This window comes from Tiliqua scincoides, chromosome 4 (assembly GCF_035046505.1).
Source record: "Tiliqua scincoides isolate rTilSci1 chromosome 4, rTilSci1.hap2, whole genome shotgun sequence".
Classification (NCBI taxonomy): domain Eukaryota; kingdom Metazoa; phylum Chordata; class Lepidosauria; order Squamata; family Scincidae; genus Tiliqua; species Tiliqua scincoides.
The window spans coordinates 160060679-160079692 of NC_089824.1; the positions used below are offsets into that span (position 1 = coordinate 160060679).

A 19014-nucleotide genomic window follows, 5' to 3' on the forward strand; every position below is an offset into this window, starting at 1 on the left:
TAGTAAACCACTTTGTGAACCAGAATCAAAGAATTATTTGCGTCTCTAAAGGAGTGGGTGGAATGCTGGATCAGTTTGAGACCTGCAGATGTCATTTTAATTGAGCTTTATTGTCTGCTTTTGTTTTAAGTTTCATTTCATGGGGTGTTCTTTTAAGTGTTCTGAAAAGTGCCTTTTGGCTAGAAACCTCCATATCGCTCTTGCAAATAGCATTACAACTTCTACACGCATATCACCCGTACAACTGATACTGATTATCATGCTTTCATTGTACTGTAAACAGGAAGAAAAAGATTTTAAAGAAGTTGGAGTCAAAATCAGTCTTGACTATTCTGAGATTTTCAATATTACCCTGAGCCAGCAAAGAAGATCTATAGGAAAAAGCATGCAGACCCCCTTGCTAAAGTGGGATCTATGTGTGTGAGAGTGTACTGCATATAATGTACTCTTATATATAATGTACTCATATAGTGTACTCTTAATAATATACAATTCCTCTGGAAGGATGCCTGTATCCGGCAGCCTGAGGTACTGTGGCTCTTGTGGCTTTATTGATGACTGAGAGAACAGTCCTAACCTGCACTTGTATCCAGCACAGGTTAGGTGCAGGCTGGAGGTCATTTCAGGGTAAGGATATATTTTTCCCCTTTACCAGGTATTTAGCTGGTGCAAATCCAAGCAGCCAGTGTAAGGCTGCCAAGCCGGGAGTGGGAGTTAAGATCTAGCATGTGCTGCTGCTCCCATCCCCCTCCTGGGCCCGATCTGCCTTCCATTCTGCCCTCCTGCCCAAAAATGCCCCTCTCTTCCCCTTGGAATGCCCTCCTGCCACCCTTCCCCTGTGCTGCCCGGTGCAAACTTACCCATCTCAGGGGGCCTGCACTAGCTTAGCCCAAGGTTTGGATCAGGCTTGAATGCGCAGCAAATGACACATAATGGTCACTTATTAGATGTACATCACAATGATCATCCAGGTGTAAGCTCTCTATCATTGCTGCACCTTGTGAATATGGACACTGACATCGCTAGGGGGGCGCGGGCCGCACCAGGTGACGCGCTGTGTGGGGGTGATGCGCCACGTGCCCCCGCCCCCTGTGCGCTTACTAAGCACACGACGCCACAGCCTCAAACCTGCAGCCAAGTTCCTGCCCTTCCAAACTCGGCTGCAGTTAGATCTAGCGTCATGCGTGTGCTTGAGCCTCGCGCATGCGCACAACGCTAGAGGCACCTGCAGCTGAGTTTGGAAGGGCTCACAGGCACCTCTGAACTCGGCTGCAGTTAGATTTAGCGTCGTGCATGTGCACGAGCCTCGCACATGTGCACGACGCTAGAGGTACCGCCCACTGCACAGGAGGGGGTGCACTGCACATCATGGGGGTGACGTGCCGGCCTCCCACACCGTGTGACGCAAAGCCTAGTGACACCACTGAATATGGATCCCATCTGTTTTGTGAGCCTGATAATAAGTCTTTGCATGAAGAAATTTGAGCTTGTTGGTTCCTTATCACAAGAGACAGAAAAAAGGATGTGTTTAAGCATAATTGAAGGCGACTGGAGTGTTAGAAATGTCTTAAGTGTGTTTGTTTTTGCTGAAGAACGAAATAGTCCATCCAGCAGAGAGGAAGCAAAAGCAGAGAGAAAGGCAAGTGTTGTGTGGCCTTTCTTCACACAGGAGGTCCCACATGGGGGGGGGGGGAGAGCTCCCTGACATTTCACTATGGGGTTGTGGCCTCTCTAGGGAAGTATCATCCTGGATTACTGCAGATTGGGCCTTTTCTAGATAGATAGCTGATATCTGACCAAAGGATGAGATAAATCATAAGACAGAGAAAGAAACTGAAGTCAATTTCAAAAAAAAGTCCAAAGAGGTAAGACCATTACAGATAGAAAATCAGGCTGTGATGAAAAACATGATGGTTGTTTTGTCACTAGGTGAAAGGGGAATTGGATCCAACATGAGTCGCTGACTCTCTGCCTCCATGCATCTCTGTGATAAAAAGCGTGGTGTAATTTGAAAACTGGTTTGTTTTTGTTGACATGTTCCTATAATCACAGCACAGTCCTACCCCAGCCAGCCCAGACCATGTAGCACCACCATCACAGCTTGTGCTGCTTGCTGTGGGCCAGCCAGGGACCAGACAGTCTGAGAGAGATAAGCAAAGGCATTTTTTTTTTACTCATCATAGGCCACCTGGTCCCCAGTGAGTCACATAAGACCTGTGGCAGTTCTTTGGTTGGCTTAAGTCTGAAGAGTCTCCAGGGGTGGATCTGGGTCAGGATGGGTCAGGATAAGATTTGATATAAGGGATAATTTGATTATTTGATATATTTGTTATATAATTTGATATCAGATTTGGGTGTAGCTGCTGGCAAGATCCACCTACTCCAGCCCTCAAATTTGACCTAACCTGGCCCAATCCCCATCCCTGTCTGCCCCGCCACCAATCTACCTCCTCCACCAAAGGTTCTGTGGCTTGCTATTGGTGCTGCAGGGCTTACCAGCTTGTGCACCATTAGTAGCAGGCTGCAGAATGATGGTGTGGCAATGGCACCAGCATAAGGCTGGCATAGGATTGGGGCCTCAGACAGTCAGAGAAAGATTCAAATCTGCATATGTCAAAGATATAGACTTGGTCATAGGTTTCAATATATCCCACACAAAACTATCTGGAATTGCATGGCAGAAATAACATCCGAATAGCCATGGCTACTCACGGGCTCACGTGATCTCTCCCTTCCCCTTTTTGAGCAGTAGAAATTGTGTGAACAGAATATCGGGAAGACTGAATGCATAGCTGTCTCTGTTAATAATGTCTTCTTTCACACCTCTGTAGTAGTAAGATCACTCTGTATGGAAGATTTTAAAATGTATAAACTCGGCAAAACTGAGCTTAAGCATTGTAAGTGGTTTCTAGGTCCCCAGAACACTGAAGTTGTCACAAGAAGTCAAGTCTCTAATTTGTTCTTCAATTAATTCTTTACTTTGATACTAATCCTGTGACTGTTGGGCATGACTATAAGGCCAACTATAAAAGAAATAAGATCTTTCGCTTAGGTGATCAGGTTGCAAGCTAGAATATGCCTGAGAGTGCTGTTTGTCAGCATTTTGAATGACTTCTGACTGTCTTTTAGGTCACTTCCTGGGCAACAACACTGTTATTGATGTGCTGAGACAAGCTGGATTCGAAGTAGAGCACGTACCTTCAGGACAACCAATTGAAAAGTAAGCTTATTTAACCATCATTTCCCCTGTTCCTGGGAAACAGACGAACAGAAGACATGCAGGTGTTTAAATAATGCACTATGCCAACATCATAATGTATTCATAAGATTAATGTTTCAAACCTATCCTTGTTGAATGCCCGTGTACCACCAGTTAGGCCAGTGCAATGAGGGCCCTACTGTCACAGCAGCCTCTCCACCAGCAGTTGTTGTATGGCTGACAGCCATAAAACCATATGCCGCCAGCAGCATGGTGCAAACTGGCTACTGGTAGGTTCTACTGCTAGAAGGGGGGCAGCATTGGGGATGTGGTGGGCAGATCAGGTCCAGGAGAGGTGGCAACAGTGATGCCAGCTGCATCCTATCCCCTTCTCTGGCCTGATCTGCTGACACAGGTCATGCAAACTTGCCAGTGATTGAGCTAGCGCAGGTCCAAGTTGCCCCATTGCAGCTTCTGGGGCTTACAAGGGGACAAATGTCTCTTTGCCTTGGGGAGATCTTCTGCCTGCTAAACTCCTCCACAGGATGCAGTGCAAGCCATACTGGTGTTACTGTATTGACATGGGGGAATTTGTGATGGATTGGGTTGTAAAGGGGTTTGAAGGGCTGTGATCATCTTTTGAAGTTTGCTCTCATAGGAAGCCAAAATGGCTGCTATCTAGCTGTATAGAGGTGCTCTAAAAATGTGAAGACTCTTAGACAAGTGAAATAAAGTAGTTTAATAATCTATGGGTGCAATCCTAACCAACTTTCCAGCACTGAGATAAGGGTAATGCAATGATGAGGTAAGGAAACAAACATTCCCTTACCTTGAGGAGGCCTCTGTGACTGTCCCCCCAACTGCAGGGTGCAGCACATGCCCCACTGGCACAGCTATGCACCAGTGATCCTAACCAGAAAGTTGGTTAGGTTTGTGCCCTAATAAAAACAGTCTGTTTTTTGTGTCACAGTGTCTTGATCCCAAATTCAGTTTTCTCTTACATTTATGCCATTGTGGATTCCTCTTTTTGGAAAGGACCCCTATACTGTTTCCACAATCGTCAGCATTTGCTGATAATCCTGTTGATTTCAAGGACAACAACAAAAATATTGCCTCACGACTTCCATTAATGAAGAAAAGATTATTAATTCTAGAATTCAACAGAGAGGAAATATAATCTGCAGTCCATCTCGCCAGCATACAGAGCTGTGGAGGGCGCACAGTACTGCTTATAGCTGAAGGACAGGCTAGATACTGAGAATTTGCAACAACAGAGAGTCATCACTGGTCACAGGTGCTTCCTGAATTGCTCTTTTTTATCTGCCTTTTCAAATTAAATGGGCAGCAGCTGCAGTATTTGATTTGCTTGCTGGAATTTTACTGAGTGGAACTTCTTTTTTAAAAAAACTCTTCTATTTTTTCCATTTTTCCCCTTGAAAAATCTGGAAAGTGATAATCAAAATATTTGCTGTTACCTTGAATCAAAGCACTAAAAGATATTTATAACATGGTGTCCACTTTCTTCAGATTTGATGTAGCAAGAATAAAATGCCAAAGCTCACTAAATAAATATGTTGTGTTTCGTCTTGGAGGGAGGGAATCCTGAAGCAATCAAAAAAGACAGAAAGGACACCTGACTCCTTATTAGTTCACATGCACGATAACTTTGAAAATATTTGCTGGATATCCTGTGATTATCTCTCATTCACTCAAAATAGGAATTAATTTAGAAACCAAGTTCAATTTATAAAACCAAGTTCAAATGGCATTTTTATAAATATCTATCAGTTGGCCCATAAGATCCTTTCTTAGGGAGCTTGTAAAGCCAGAGGGAACCCTTATCCAAATTTGTAGCCTCAATAGCCCTCCCTGATTTGTGGTGGACATGGGGTTTCTGATGTGCATATGTGGTTCCCATTCTCCCTCCCTCACCTGTTTTTATGTGACAGTGTGATTTGCAGTCATTCCAATTTGGAATGGGTGAGGGATTAATCAGAACGCTATAGCATGCACGTATCCAAATTCTTCGTCTAATCTAAACTTGAGGGAGTATGAACACTTAATGCTTTAGAAATTGGTAACTGGAAATATGCACACCAGATTTGTGAGGAATTCCCATCTGCTCATAAAATAGCTTTCTTTGTGATTTTATTACATTTAAAGCTTCGATTATCTTTCGGTTATAAAAGTTAACTTTTCTGTCAAAACTGTTCTGAAGTTTTGATAAAAGAATGAGGGGAAATGCTTTTTTAAAAGGTTGATGGGATTTTTTTAAAAAAACAAAAAACCAAAAACAAAACCTTCATCTGGTTCCTGAGACAAATATCCCATTGATTTCAGTTTGGTTCCGTTGGGAGCTGTCACACAAATCCAGTAGCAAGATGAGTTCTGTGCATCCTTTTATTTCTTTGTGCTTAGGAAAGTCTGTTAATCTGGTAGTAATATCATGGTGGTTTACCACCACGAATATATCTACCCACAGAAGAATTTTCAAATGACTGTCCTGTAGTGAACTTCCTAGGGATCATAAAGAAAATCATAAGGAAGCAGCAATTTTTTAGGTGTTCTGGTCACTTCTTCATAATTCTCTTAACTACGAATGAGAATGGGGTCTTTGGAAGACAAAAAATACTTTTTATGGTAGTCAAATTTACCCCCAAAGGTATACAGTAAGAATAAAAAGGCATATAGTCATGTTTTCCTCCCCTAACAGATTCATATGTGCCAGGCATATGGTCTTTTCAAAATCTCGCTAAAGTTTTAGACCAGCGGTCTCTAAAGTAGAGATAGCCGTGTGCTGGAAAAGGATTCCCCAGGTGAATGGTGCTTACTGTTCTGCTAGGAAGCCTCATGGTCGCGGCGCTGCTCTCCCCCGAACTGAGCCCTGGCTTCCTACTTCTGGAGTCTGTCACCCATCAGCCATTGCACCCAGATTTCCAGGCAGATGCGGTAAGTTGGGGCACATTTTGGGGGAGAGTGCCACTACCAATATGAGGCTCCACCATGGAAAGGTAAGTGCCATTCATGCAGGGAAGGGGTTATACAGAGTGCCACATCTGGCCTATGGACTGGAGTCTGGCGAGCCCTGTTTTAACCTGTAATTCAATCTTTGTTTTGCTTACAGTGTGTTGCGTACTTTATTACCCAAGAATGGTGGTGGCAACAACTTTAAACAAGTAGAGGAGCTCTAGTTTAAAAAAAAAAATCTACCTTTCTCTCTTCACAATCACATTGGCAGAGTATTGTTATATAGAATACCTTTTTTTTTTTTACAACCACCACCAAATTCACAAATTCTTATGAAGATAACTCTTTATCCCAAAAGGATTTGCAATCTAGAAAGACACAGTGGAGGCACCAATGAAAAGCATCAGGGAAGGGCACTATAGTGGGATTAACTGAGACTGTTGCTCTTCCCCCAGGCTAAATATAAGAGAGCCACCACTTTGAAAGGTGCTCTTTGCCCAGTTAGCACAGTCTAATCTAAATCTCTCCCAGTGATTGCAATGTCATCCTGCTTTTTTTCATGCTGCACTTTTGTCTTGTGGAAGGAGCTCTTCAACTTCCACTGATATCCCTCTGGAACAAAGTCCTGCTATACTTTGTACCATCCCAAGTGCTTACAGAAGTATCAAGTGGTATCATGCGTCTTGAGAGACCACTGGTTTATCTGTCGAAGTCTGCAGTCTGTTTGCAGTCACTCAGGTCTGTCCAGCACTTCTTTGCATTCCCAGCATCATTACACCATCAAGTTTCAATGCCTCACACATTTGAACTTGAACGGTGTCCAAAGTGAATCTCTGTAAACCTAACAGCACTGGTGGTTCAGCATGTGTTGAAACCATTAATAATGACTTACAAAGGCTACTGCACCAGACTTGCTTCAGTGTGCTTTCACCGCCTTTTGTGGGGCTACTCCAAAGTAAATGTATCATGAATTACAGTGGTAGGCCATGATCTATTCTAGGGAACTTCTATGTGCTGCTGAACAGCTCTTTGTTCAAGGACTTTGCTCAAGAAAAATCAAATTGCCACTCAAGAATCTGTTCCATACACAGAAGCCTGTGCACCTAATTCTGCCCATAGCTTGTGCAAGAGCACAAGCTCACTTCTGTCTGGATTATAGACCTGGCTCATTAGTGATCAGTTTTAAATATCTTATTTATTGATAGGTTCTGCTTGCTGCTTGTTCTAGGCTGCAATTCTATACGCTTTCCTGGGAGTAAGGCCCACTGAATATAATGGGACTTACTTTTGAGTAAATCTGCATAGAATTGCAATGGTATCCTCGAGGTGTTGTTACTTTGAAATATTGTTGCCTAGACATATCTCAAGGGGAAAAAAATGATTTCTTACATGTGGTAATGAAAAATATGTTTGCACATAAAGGTAACGTGTATGTTATCCTGGTGAACCCACCTATTTTATATATTTCTTTACCACTTTTCTAAAATAAAATTTTAGGTAAAGTAGTTTACAGTTAAAACCTAAAAATGTATCACTGAATTAAAATAACACACCCAAACAAGCGCTAACAGTATAAAAACCAGCCATCGCAGCTACAACCATAAAAACCCAAACAAAACGTTAATATTATAGCAATTGAAAGCTATACATTTTTGAGAAAACATTTAAAATAGTAGGTAGATTTCAAAAGATGGCAATGAAGGATTGCTGCTCAGCCCCTTGTATTTCCTCTTGTTCTTTTGGGTTTTGATCATTTTGATAGTTGTTTTAGATTTAGATTTAAAATACTGTTGTTTACCTCTTATATTCCCTTTAAAGATGCAAATATTTTAAATAAATAAAGCCGTTAGTGTACAGTCTGAACGCAAGAAATCTATAAATGGCAGGCCATCATAGCAAAGGACTTGTCTCTGGTCACTGCCAACCATATCTGCTTAAGAAGAATGCAAGAGAAGGTTACCGTAGGGCAGGGTTTTTCAAACTGGGGCATCAGGGCCCCCCAGCCTGTAGGCCCTGACCTCTGCCCCCTTAAGGGGTGGGGACAGCAAGGAGGCAGGGAGGAGGCAGTGCCGCAATCCCCAGGATTTTGCCACTCAGGGGGCTGCACTTACCATAGCCTCCTGCAGCCTCCCGGGGTGTGGGAGCACCGTGTGAGCACCTGCAGGGCTCCCTGATGCTTTAGAAGTGAAAGCGGAGTGATCGTGCCCAGCCTACGCTGAACCGGAAGTTGAGCGTGATTGCTCCATTTTCCCTTTTGAAGAATCAGGGAGCCTTGCAGACACTCGCGCAGGGCTCCCCGCAACCCCGGGAGGCTGCTGGATGCTCTGGTAAGTGCAGCCAAGCCCCTGCAGTTCCCTGAGTGGTGCAATCCTGGGGATTGCTGCCTTCCCCCTGCTGCCTCTCCCCCACCCCTGCAAGAACTTAGAGCAGTTTCCAAACTCCCAGAGAGTTTGAAAAACACTGCCTTAGGGCCTGGATAACTTTACCTGGACACAGGTGATTATTAAGATAACACAGGCCTGCAAAATTGAGGGTCAGCAAAACATTTTTCAAAATTGATAGTGGTTCTATATGAATTTGGGGTGCTGATTCAAAAAATGGCATCAGTTTTGCTCTATCATGTCAAGTTTCAGAGATATGGCATAGCCTCATAATGAATGGTTTAAGCAGCCTCCTCGTGAAAAGGCCATGGAACCCCAAGAATTTTTAAGATAGCAGTGCCATCACTAGGATTCACGTCACCCCATGCTGTGGGCAGGGCAACACCCCAGGTAGTGGGCATGGTGATGTACCATCACCCCACTGGTTTTTTGGCTGTGTTAAGGTTAAAGGTTTTGTATGTTAAATTATGAGATGATTGAAGTAGGTTGTCAGTCTTGTCCCAATGTGAGCAGGTTGCAAGAAAACACATCAACTACAGCAGAGTACTTTCAGCAGTTGTATTGAGCAAGGGATATCACATTCAGAGTAGTCATTCAACAGTCCAAGAGTCAGCACGGAGAACAGTCAGTTCCAGTATAACAAGTCCAAATCAGTTTCCAATAATACACAGTCAAAGGTTCAGTCCATAAGTCAGTAATATCATATACATACAGTATCCAGCCTCTTCGGTCACAGGCAGCAGTCTACCAGTAACCTCCATCAACTCCCCTACTGCTGCACTTGAGGCTCCAGCAGACTAAGCTTATATAGTCAGCTCAGCCAATCAGTATTGGCTTGGTCACACCCAGGGTGTGCCTGTCCCAGGTGCTTGCTGATTCTGCTGAATCATCACTCTACACCTGCTCCCTGAACCAACTTGTAAGCTGTGGTTCTGCTGCACTCAGAACTCAAGCTGACAGGCTGTACCTTTTGATAGAGCACAGATATGTCAATGTGGTTTGTTTCATTGCATTCTGCATGAAATTACACATTGATTGATATATAACATGATGGTCTTATTCCTCCAAACTCTGATTTTAGTGATTTTGAAAACTTGTAGAGTCTCACACACATACACACCCCATGTCAACTTACTAACACCTTATTGCAGCAGTTTTCAAACTTTCAGCACTGGGACCCACTTTTTAGAATGACAATCTGTCCAGGACCCATTGGAAGTGATGTCATGGCCAGAAGTGACATCATCAACAAATTAAAATAAATGATTAAATTAAAATAAAAGAAATAATTAAATAAGGGGGAGCCAGTCCTGTTCCACCAAGTGAATTTTCTCTGTAGCCTGCCTGCAGTAACACCCCCCCCCCAAAAAAAAAAGAATCAGTGAGATTTCCCAGTGCCAAGTTTAAAGTTCTTCTATTTCAAGCATATCAAGATAAAGCCCCACCTGGCTTTACAAGTGCAAAATAGGAAGCTTTCCCCTTACCAGCTGAAGCTTCTTTTTTTTTGTCCTTTTTAGTGGGGGGGAGGGAGGCTGCCTTCTGGAGCATTTGTTGTGCTCCATTGGGACCATTCTGGTGTCCTCACATTCCCCTTTGCCTGGCCTGATCACAAGCCAAGGCACGTATGCCTACTCGGCAGTAAACACGACCGTGTGGCTTAGCTTCGCTTTCCATAGGGCTCAATACGTTCACAGCTGGGAGGGAAGGACTTCCTTCTTGGGTGTTTTTTTGGGGGGCCTGCATTCATTGGATAGAGACCATTCTAGTGTCCTTGGATTCCTCTCAGCCTGCCCTTTCCAACACACTAAGGCAAGTTTGCCTGCTCACGAGTAAACGTGTGATACAACTCGGTTTCACTTTCCATAGGGCTCCATGCATTTTTTGGTTTCCGGTTTTTTGGCCGTAATGTTTGAAGGAAAGGAGCTATTTCATCTGGTTTTTTGCATTGCATTCTGCTAGAAATTCTGCATCCAATGGTATATGGCATGATAGGATTGCTCCTAAAACTGCAATTTTAGTGTGTCATCCCCCCAGTGCACATCCCCCCTAGCGCATCACCCGGTGCGGCCCACACCCCTAGCGACACCACTGAGATAGTCTAATTTTTAAGATAGCAAAATCTATGTTGTCCTGTATGTAATTATTCACCAGTCCCCACCTCTCTCTCTCACACACACACACACACACACACACACGCACGCACGCACAATTCATTACCACTGCTCCTTGTTCCACTTTTGAAAGCTATAGAGTACAGTTATCTTTATGGGGTTATTTATTTATTTATTTATTTAAAAGATTTTTATCCCACCTTTCCTCTGCCGGTTAGATGCTTAATAAACAGTTAATAAATTTTAAACAGTAGAAGATGAATGATGAATGCTAACATACTCTTTTCTTGAGCTTATGTAATATGTCTGTTGGTTCTACGTTCAATTTTGTTACATCTGAAAGTAACCAAATATTCTGGATAAGTATTGATAATTGGGGCAGCCTTTGGAAAATTTTGAATGTTTCCAAAAGCCAGTCAGAATTGTGGGAAAGGGGGGGGGGGAATTCCTCTATGGAGGCAGTTCATGGGTATCTTTTTAGATGGATATCTTGCAAGTATGTTTTCTACAAGTAAGAGATTGAGGCGCAGTATTTTTTGTGCAGGCAAAAGAGCTTCCTTTCTTTTTTCCCCTATGTTGGGGAGCCACCACTGCATGTGTTAGAGATTGTGAGCCAATTGACTGCACACAAACTGATCCTTTATCCTGAGTAAGGAAAAAAAAAAATAAGAGGATGATCAGCTTATTTTCCTGCAAACTTAATTAAATAGGAGAAGTCACTTAGAAAGGAGATGATTTATTTTTTTCCTGTTGTTCTTGATGTACTACAATCCAAAGCAAAGGAAAATTTGAAAGATTTGTATAAAAAAATTTGAACTATCTGTAAAAGAAACACGCTCCTAAATATGACAGAAACAACAGCCAGGGCTTTGTATGGGATTTGTTTTTGGAGCATATTATTCTCATGTAGTTCAGTCTGCATTGGTTACCATATTGTTTCCAAGCACATTCAAAGTACTCATTGTTGGCAATAAACCCCTAACAGCCCAATCCTATGGTATGAGAGCATCGACAGCCACAGCGTTGGGCTGGGTGTCGTAAAGGTGTAATGTGCTCTGACTGAGTAGACATGCTTAGGATCAGGCTGTTTTCTACATTCAAAGGCCCATCACTGTGTTGTCTCACATGCCATTAGATGGTTTTACCCGTTACTTTCCCATTGAAAATATATTGTCTGAGACCTCATTTCTATGATGGAAAGATTTTTTTCCTTCTCCACCGGAGCAAAACCCAGTTATATCTGAACTGAGCTTTAACCAGTTCATTGCCAGGTGCATGAGTGAGTCAGTACATATAGGCGCTATATGTTAGATGTAGACCAAGGCACAAGAGAAAAAGATGACACTTTGCAATTAAATGTTCAAACTTGGACTCTTCCACTACAATCCTTTCTTCTTTCAAATGCCTGCTTGTGAGTAAGCAAGTAAGTAAGGGGCAGCCCAATCCTGAGCTGTACCGAGAAGGGCTGCCGCCAGATCCTGCACCTCCCAAGCTACCGCAGAAGGCATCACCGGAGAAGAGGACTTTCGTCCCCTTCCCCTGAGTAAGGTAAGCAACCCCGCAATGGGGCTACTCACTTTACCGCTGACCAAAAGGTCGGCGGTAAAGTAAAGGCACTCGTGTAGGGCGTGCAGCCCTACACGAGTGCCCTGGATCCTGCGGAGCAGAGCTTCGTGGACCAACCTCCCATCCCTCCCCTGGCGCGCCTCCAGCCCACCCCCCTCCCCGTGTCACACCTCCCCATCACGTCTCCTCCCCGCCCTCTCTCCGCCCCCTGCCAGCCTCCCCCCTCCCCGGAATGCCTCCTCCCCATCCCCGCCCCCGCCTACAGTTCCGCAGTTCAGCAGTCAGGACACCAAGCCGTGGAAGCTGGGCAACCGCCCCACGCTAGCCCAGCTGGGCTAGCACTGGCAGGAGCCTGGCAGTGAGGCTGGCAAATATGCCTTACGACACGTTTGCAACAGTGCTTGGCGGCACGGAGCCGTGCTGCCAAGCACAGGATTGGGCTTTGAGTAAGATTAAGTTCAATGAGACTTGCTTCTGAGTAGACGTTAGGCTTGCACCATTAGCCTTCCTCATTTTTAAAAGAGCTATAATCTGAAATTACAGATATCCATTGCTTGCTTCCAAGGGGAAGAGCTCTTATGCTGCAATCCTATTCACTCTTGGGAGTAAGTCTCATTGAACACAGTAGGCCTTACTTTTGAGCAGACATGCATAGGATTGTACTTTTAATTTTGTACCTAGTACACATCAAACCCTCCCTTTCTTGGAATAGTAAACTAGATCTAGAACCACACTATATATACATTGAGAATTCTTGTCTGTGGTATATCATTATTTGATTCCCCTCCACCAGCTAATGCCAGCCAGCTAATGCTAGGAATTTGGCACAGCCCAGAGATAGTTCCAGGAATATTTTTTTCTCCTGCTTTCTCCCCGAAGACATAATCAACTTCATTTGTGTCTTAGAGTGATGGTATTATCCTTAAAATACATTATGTGCGCATTGCACCTTATGAATTTCCCATATTAGGAAGTATTGTGAAAGTGCTAGACAGAAATTACTCTGGAATTCAGAGAGAAGAAGCAAATTCTTAGAGAAGAAAAGCCACAAACTCCATACTTAAGTATGGTACTTAAGTGGACCAACATTGCTTTTTCTATGGAAAACCACAACTCTTGTTCAGTTTATTGAACCAGATTTTTGTTCTACTTTTAAAAGTCTTTACTATTTGTTTTTCACAGCAGTCAACCATTTCAGAGATAGGTGAGCAGTTTCATGCTTGTCCAGAAAAAACATTTGTACTCCTTATGCATTAAAGTCAAGCACTTGTAGCACGCTGAGGGCTCTTGGAGCATATGACTTAATGCTCAAAGGGTAGAAATGCTAACTCTCTGTCAACTTCTACCAACTCCCAAAGAGCAAAAACGTATCCCCAGCTTAGGAAAAGAGCAGGACTGGCCCAGCCATGGGGCAGACAGAAGTGGTTACACTGAGGCAGAAAAATGATGAGGGGTGTCCCACCCCCTGTGTCATTCCTGCACCCTGAAGGTGCTTGAGTTCCCAGCTCAGCCTCTCTCAGCTTCCATTTTCATTGTCTTGGTAACCCTGTTCTGACAACATTACTTGGATGTTGTCCTCATGATGCTGGGTGAGGAGGGGAGTTAAGGACGTGCCCTGCCCCAGCACTGACAGCTAGGATTGGGCCCAGGGCAAGATGCTAGATTGGGGCCCCCCTCCTAAATTTTCCTACAAATCAGATGTTCCTACATTTTTTAAAAAAGTTTTTAATTGCCGGTTTTAACTTGGCATGACTAGATAGGTTGAGATTGAGGTACCAAACTTATTTTGTAATAAATTTGATGTGTACTATATACTGTTGTTTCTTTGTTTTTGTTATGGCCCAGGCCCCCTGGAAGGAAGCCTGGGCCCCATGGATTTGCTCCCCCCACTGCCCCCTCTCCTTAGTCCTGGACATAACCACTAAGCTCTGCTGTGCATGTGTACAGCATTTGCTCTGACAAACGCTATGTCAGGAAAGCCTCTCTTCCTGCGATCTGGAAGGCTGGGCAATCAGATCATAGGGAGAAAGACTCCCTGGGAATGACATTTGTCAGTGCAGACATGCTGAATGCATGGCTAGCAGGTGACAGGGCTTAGGAGAGATGTGGCTTAGTGGGCATGCTAAGCATTGCACGGACAGTGTCCACATTATGTTTGTCTGTACAGGGCTTGTCTGCCTCTCCCTGCTCAACTCTGCCAGTCAATGTTTGTAAGCTGCTTCTTTTGTCCCTTCACAGTCAGAGGGAGGTGGATTGAGTCCCCTACCTCAATCCCTCCCATCAAGTGGAAATGAAAGTCAGTTTACAAGACCCTTATGGTTAGCCCATCTTTTAGGGAAGTTCTCCATTAAGAATACTCTGGAGTCATTAATACTTCATTCAGAGATACCCACTGGCCTCCTGGATGATCGACTGGTAAGATTTGCTTGCCCTAAAAAACAGCTGGTCAACTGGTAGCAATTACCTCAGTATGTGAAGTAACAAATGCTAATGTGAAGTGTTGGCATGTGACTGGAAATGAACAGCTAACATCCCCAACAAAACTTCTGGTCAAGTCACTAAACAAAATTGTTGGTGCTGTATACACAGACTAAGAGAAGGCAGGCTAGCATACTGGTAGAGGAAGCTCTTCCAAAACAACCTGGCATGGAACAGTGGATAAATACAAGTAACATGACTGCAGGAATCTAGGCCAGATGCCATCCATGGTTTCAGTCGTAATTTGCAGTAGTTGCCAAGCCAATTGAAGGGGGGGGAGAAGGGCGGTGTTGCTACATAGCTTTCTAGGCGTTAGGAAGTGCTGTGAATGAATGGCCGAGATACCATCTCAGGCACCTGGCACAGGGAGAAAAGCATTTCCAGACAAATAAGCAAACCCCCAATGAAAAAAAACAAACATGCCAAGGCGGATGTTTTCTGAGTGACATAATGTGCTCTAGGGAAGGACACCACAAGTGGTTTTCATTTTCCCAGTGTTTCGGTTTATTGCATAATGGAGTTTTCTTGACAGTAAGAGAACTACAATTCTTTTCTTTGGGGAGAGTATATTATGAAACATAGTTCCTATTCAAACTCTCAGTGGGAGCAATCACTTCACTGCTTTTATGAAAATAGGTCTGAAGTGATAAGATTTGTCTGGTAAAACTTTGTTCTCCATGAATGCAGCTCTCGAGAAAGATACAGCTTCTGATTTTCAAAGTGGTGCTGACAGGAATGTGGAATGAAGGCCATACAGAAAATGGACTGGAGGCATCTCTATGAGATGAGCAGTGGCACACTGCAGACATGCTTAAGAACTATCCACTGAAGCAGTGGCATCACTAGGTGGTGTGGGGAGTGTGGACCACACCAGGTGATACCCTTGGGAGGGGGTGACACCACGAGAGGCCAAAATTTTGGAAAATTTGAATTTCTGAATAATACCATCATGTTATGTATCATTGGAAAAGTACTTTCAGACACAATGTAATGAAACAAACTGTGTTGAATTGTTTATATTCTATCAAATGTTATGGTCAGTTAACCAGAAAAGGAAAACACAACTGCCGTATGTAATAAATAGTAGATTTTCTTAACTCAAAACTGACCAATGTGACTGATTGTTCTGATAAGCCAATGAGACATTATTATGACACAGAACAAAACCAATGTTAGTATGAGTCAACTTTCCTTGTATCAGAGCTACTATTAAAAGTCTTAGGGCGCAATCCTAACCCCTTATGTCAGCGCTTTCCGGCACTGGTATAGCAGTGCCAGTGGGTCATGTGCTGCATCCTGCAGTTGGGTATCACTCATGGAGGCCTCCTCAAAGTAAGGGAATGTTTGTTCCCTTACCTCAGAGCTGCATTGCCCTTTCAGTGTTGGAAAGCACTGACGTAAGGGGTTAGGATTGCGCCCTTATTCAGTTGTTTGAGTGCCACCAAGTTGGCCAGTGGATTTTTATATGTTACTAATTTGTTGGGTGACCTGTACTGTGCTATATTAAAATAAATAACTAAATAAAGTTAATGGGGCTTACACCAACCCTAATGATGCCACTGCATTGAGGCTGTGGGTTTGGTATTGTAATTTATTCTGTATGATCTGGTACAGGAAGAGGTCCAGCATGGGGATGACACAGTGAGCTCTTGCGATGCAAACCCTAGTGATGCCTCCGCGCTGAAGTATATACCCATTTTAAGTAGGAATAGAGAGAATTTTGAAAAAGAGGAGATGGAAAGGTTTTATAAATGAAACAATCAGTTCAGAGATATTAATTTGATTAAGTGCTGAGTGAAAAGTCTTTGGAATTTCACTTGAATAGTCTCCTTCCAAGCTGCTTCCCCTTCCCTCTCCACAAAATGTTCCGCATCCAGCAGCAATCATGAGTGGCTCTACTCCTTAGGATTCATGAGACTCTAAAGCAGTGTGATCCAAGATGGTGGTGCCCAGGAGAGCTGGAAGAAGAAGCCGCCGGGTGCCACAGCACCCCTGTGAGTTCGCCATGTGCCCTCAGAAGCTGTGGTGCACACTTTGGGAACCATTGACCTCAAGATTTGCCAGCAGATAAGCAAATATTCAAATGGCTTGAGACTAGAAACCCTGACAAATTTAATAAGGCAAGGATATTTCCACCTGAAATTTCCTGAAATAAAGACCTAGTGAAGGCCAAAGAAATGAACACACCCCTTCACATCTCTCCCACCACTGCTGCTGGAAGGTACATTTTTGAAAAAGATAAAGGGATAAACTCACAGGGAAACTTTGAGGCCTTGAAGCCTCATTATGTTCCCAAAAGCACCAAGATAAGCTTTAAAATGAGCAAATTCAGGCCTAATCCACATCAAACCCAAAGTAGATTGTTTTGGGAGAATCATGACATGAATTTTACCCATTGCCAGTTTTAAAGTTTAGGGTTGTAAGTTAGTTCATGCAATTCCTTCAGTATCCTTCTTGCTTCAGGGGAAAGGTCTCCTTGCATGAGCTCCCAGATTGTTGATTTCAGTGAACCTGAATAAGCAAAATATCTAGTAGCAAACCCTGTATAAGGAGTGGTCAGCAGACTATCTGGGAGGTTCTGGTGACCATGGGAATTAGGGATTGCTGAAAGAGAAACCAGCAGGGAAAGGGTGAAGGCAAAGGAGCAAAAGGACTGCTGGAGAGAAAGAGGGGGCAGGGAAAAAGTGAAGTTGTCTGAAGACTGGAGACTTAACTCCTCTCTTTCCCTGTCCCCTCTTCCTTTCCAGCTGCTCCTCTGCCTTCACCCTTTCCCTGCTGGTTTCTCTTTCAGCAATCCCTAATATAATCCCTTCTCCCCTTTGACTGGAGAAGACTCAAAGGGAAGAACTAAGAAGATTCCACCTGGAAGGAAAAAGAATACAGCAAGTACTAACTTAAAGTTGTCGATAAGTTCTTGGAAACTGCAGCTTTAAGCAAAATGACTTATAACACAACCAATTTTACTGTAGGCAGTATCAATATCACTCTCTCAAGTGGTGGGCTCACTGTCACACTGTAAAGCATTGTTGCACCCCATAATCCCTCGTAGAAAGGCATTCTGGGGTGCAACAAGGCCATGGAAGTGGGTCGTGGGCCTGGTGTGACCTAGAAGTGACTTCCAATAGGCCTATGAAGGTCCTCCAGTAGCCTTGGAGGACGTGGAGGTCAGATGATGGAGAACCACTGACCAACCACTGACCAACTGACCAACCACTGAGCAACCAATGAAACAACATTGAATGAAACAACTTAAAGTTAAGGGCAGGAGGTCTGGCTCAGTTGGTAGAGCTGCCGCCTTGCATGCCTGAAGATCAGAGGCTGCCAGTTTGAAACAACTGGAAGTACCCAAGAACTGAGGACACGCTGATATACTGATGAGCTGACCCTAGCTGGCAGAGAGGAATTGCCATCAAGTGGAGCATGGGAGGCGAAGGGCCAGAGAGAGGCTAGACTGGGAAGGAATCCAGCTGGAACGAGGAGTTCTATGAAAGACTAGAACTATTCAATTGTAAGGTTTAGAACAGCCTGCCTATGAAAACCACCTTGGATTAAAGACTGAGGAGAAATCTGATGACCAAAGAAAGGCAGTATATAAATACCTGTATAAATAAATAAATAAGTTAGGACTCGCTGTAGTCATCTCATCTGTAATAAGAGAAATATCTGCCATGGCTCCTGGTGACAGCAGAGGGAACAGAGAAAAGACAGCAGCTGTTGTGTCAAAGTTGATGTAAAAGCTGAACCAAGTGAGAAAAAAAGTGTCTGAAATCTATGGGGAAGGGCGCAACAGTGACTGCCACCACATCAATTCAACTGTGTCTGTGTGGCTGTGGAAGTATGTGATGAAAGGGCAGTTGTGTAGTTCTTGGGATAACAGAATTTGTTAGGCTTATTGTTCATGGTGTTCAATGTTGTTCAGCTTCTTTAATAGCCACATTTTGGATTTGTGATATTTGCCATGTATAACAATGCACTGATAGTGAAATTAGTTAACTGATGCCAGCTTACCCAGTTCCTAACCTTTGTTCTGAAAGAAGTTGTGCAGTCCACATAGTTTGTGTACAGACATCCTCTCTGGAAGAAAAGGCAAGAGGAGTAACAAGAAAGCTGTGAATTGAATATGATGGTATCTTTCAGGTTGTGCAAATTGCCATAGCTGAGATCCATAATCTCTAGACCAGTAGCGAACCTGCCCTCGTTGCAACCTGGGGCAGGTCTGCGACATGCCGCCCCCCCCCCCAGATACTCACAGAGTATCATGTGATGCTCTGCAGTGGTTGAGAAGCTTTGTGAGGCTTCTCTTGCTGTTTTA

The 19014-nt window shown here is 43.8% G+C and overlaps 1 protein-coding gene across 1 annotated transcript in view; it reads left to right on the forward strand.

The window, feature by feature from the left end:
- The window catches only part of TRABD2B (TraB domain containing 2B), a 326126-nt gene that overhangs the window by 284743 nt on the left and 22369 nt on the right, over nt 1-19014 (forward strand). The window contains exon 5 of the mRNA XM_066624617.1: nt 3130-3220. Within this exon, the coding sequence (XP_066480714.1) occupies nt 3130-3220 (91 nt within the window). The remainder of the gene's footprint in view (nt 1-3129; nt 3221-19014) is intronic.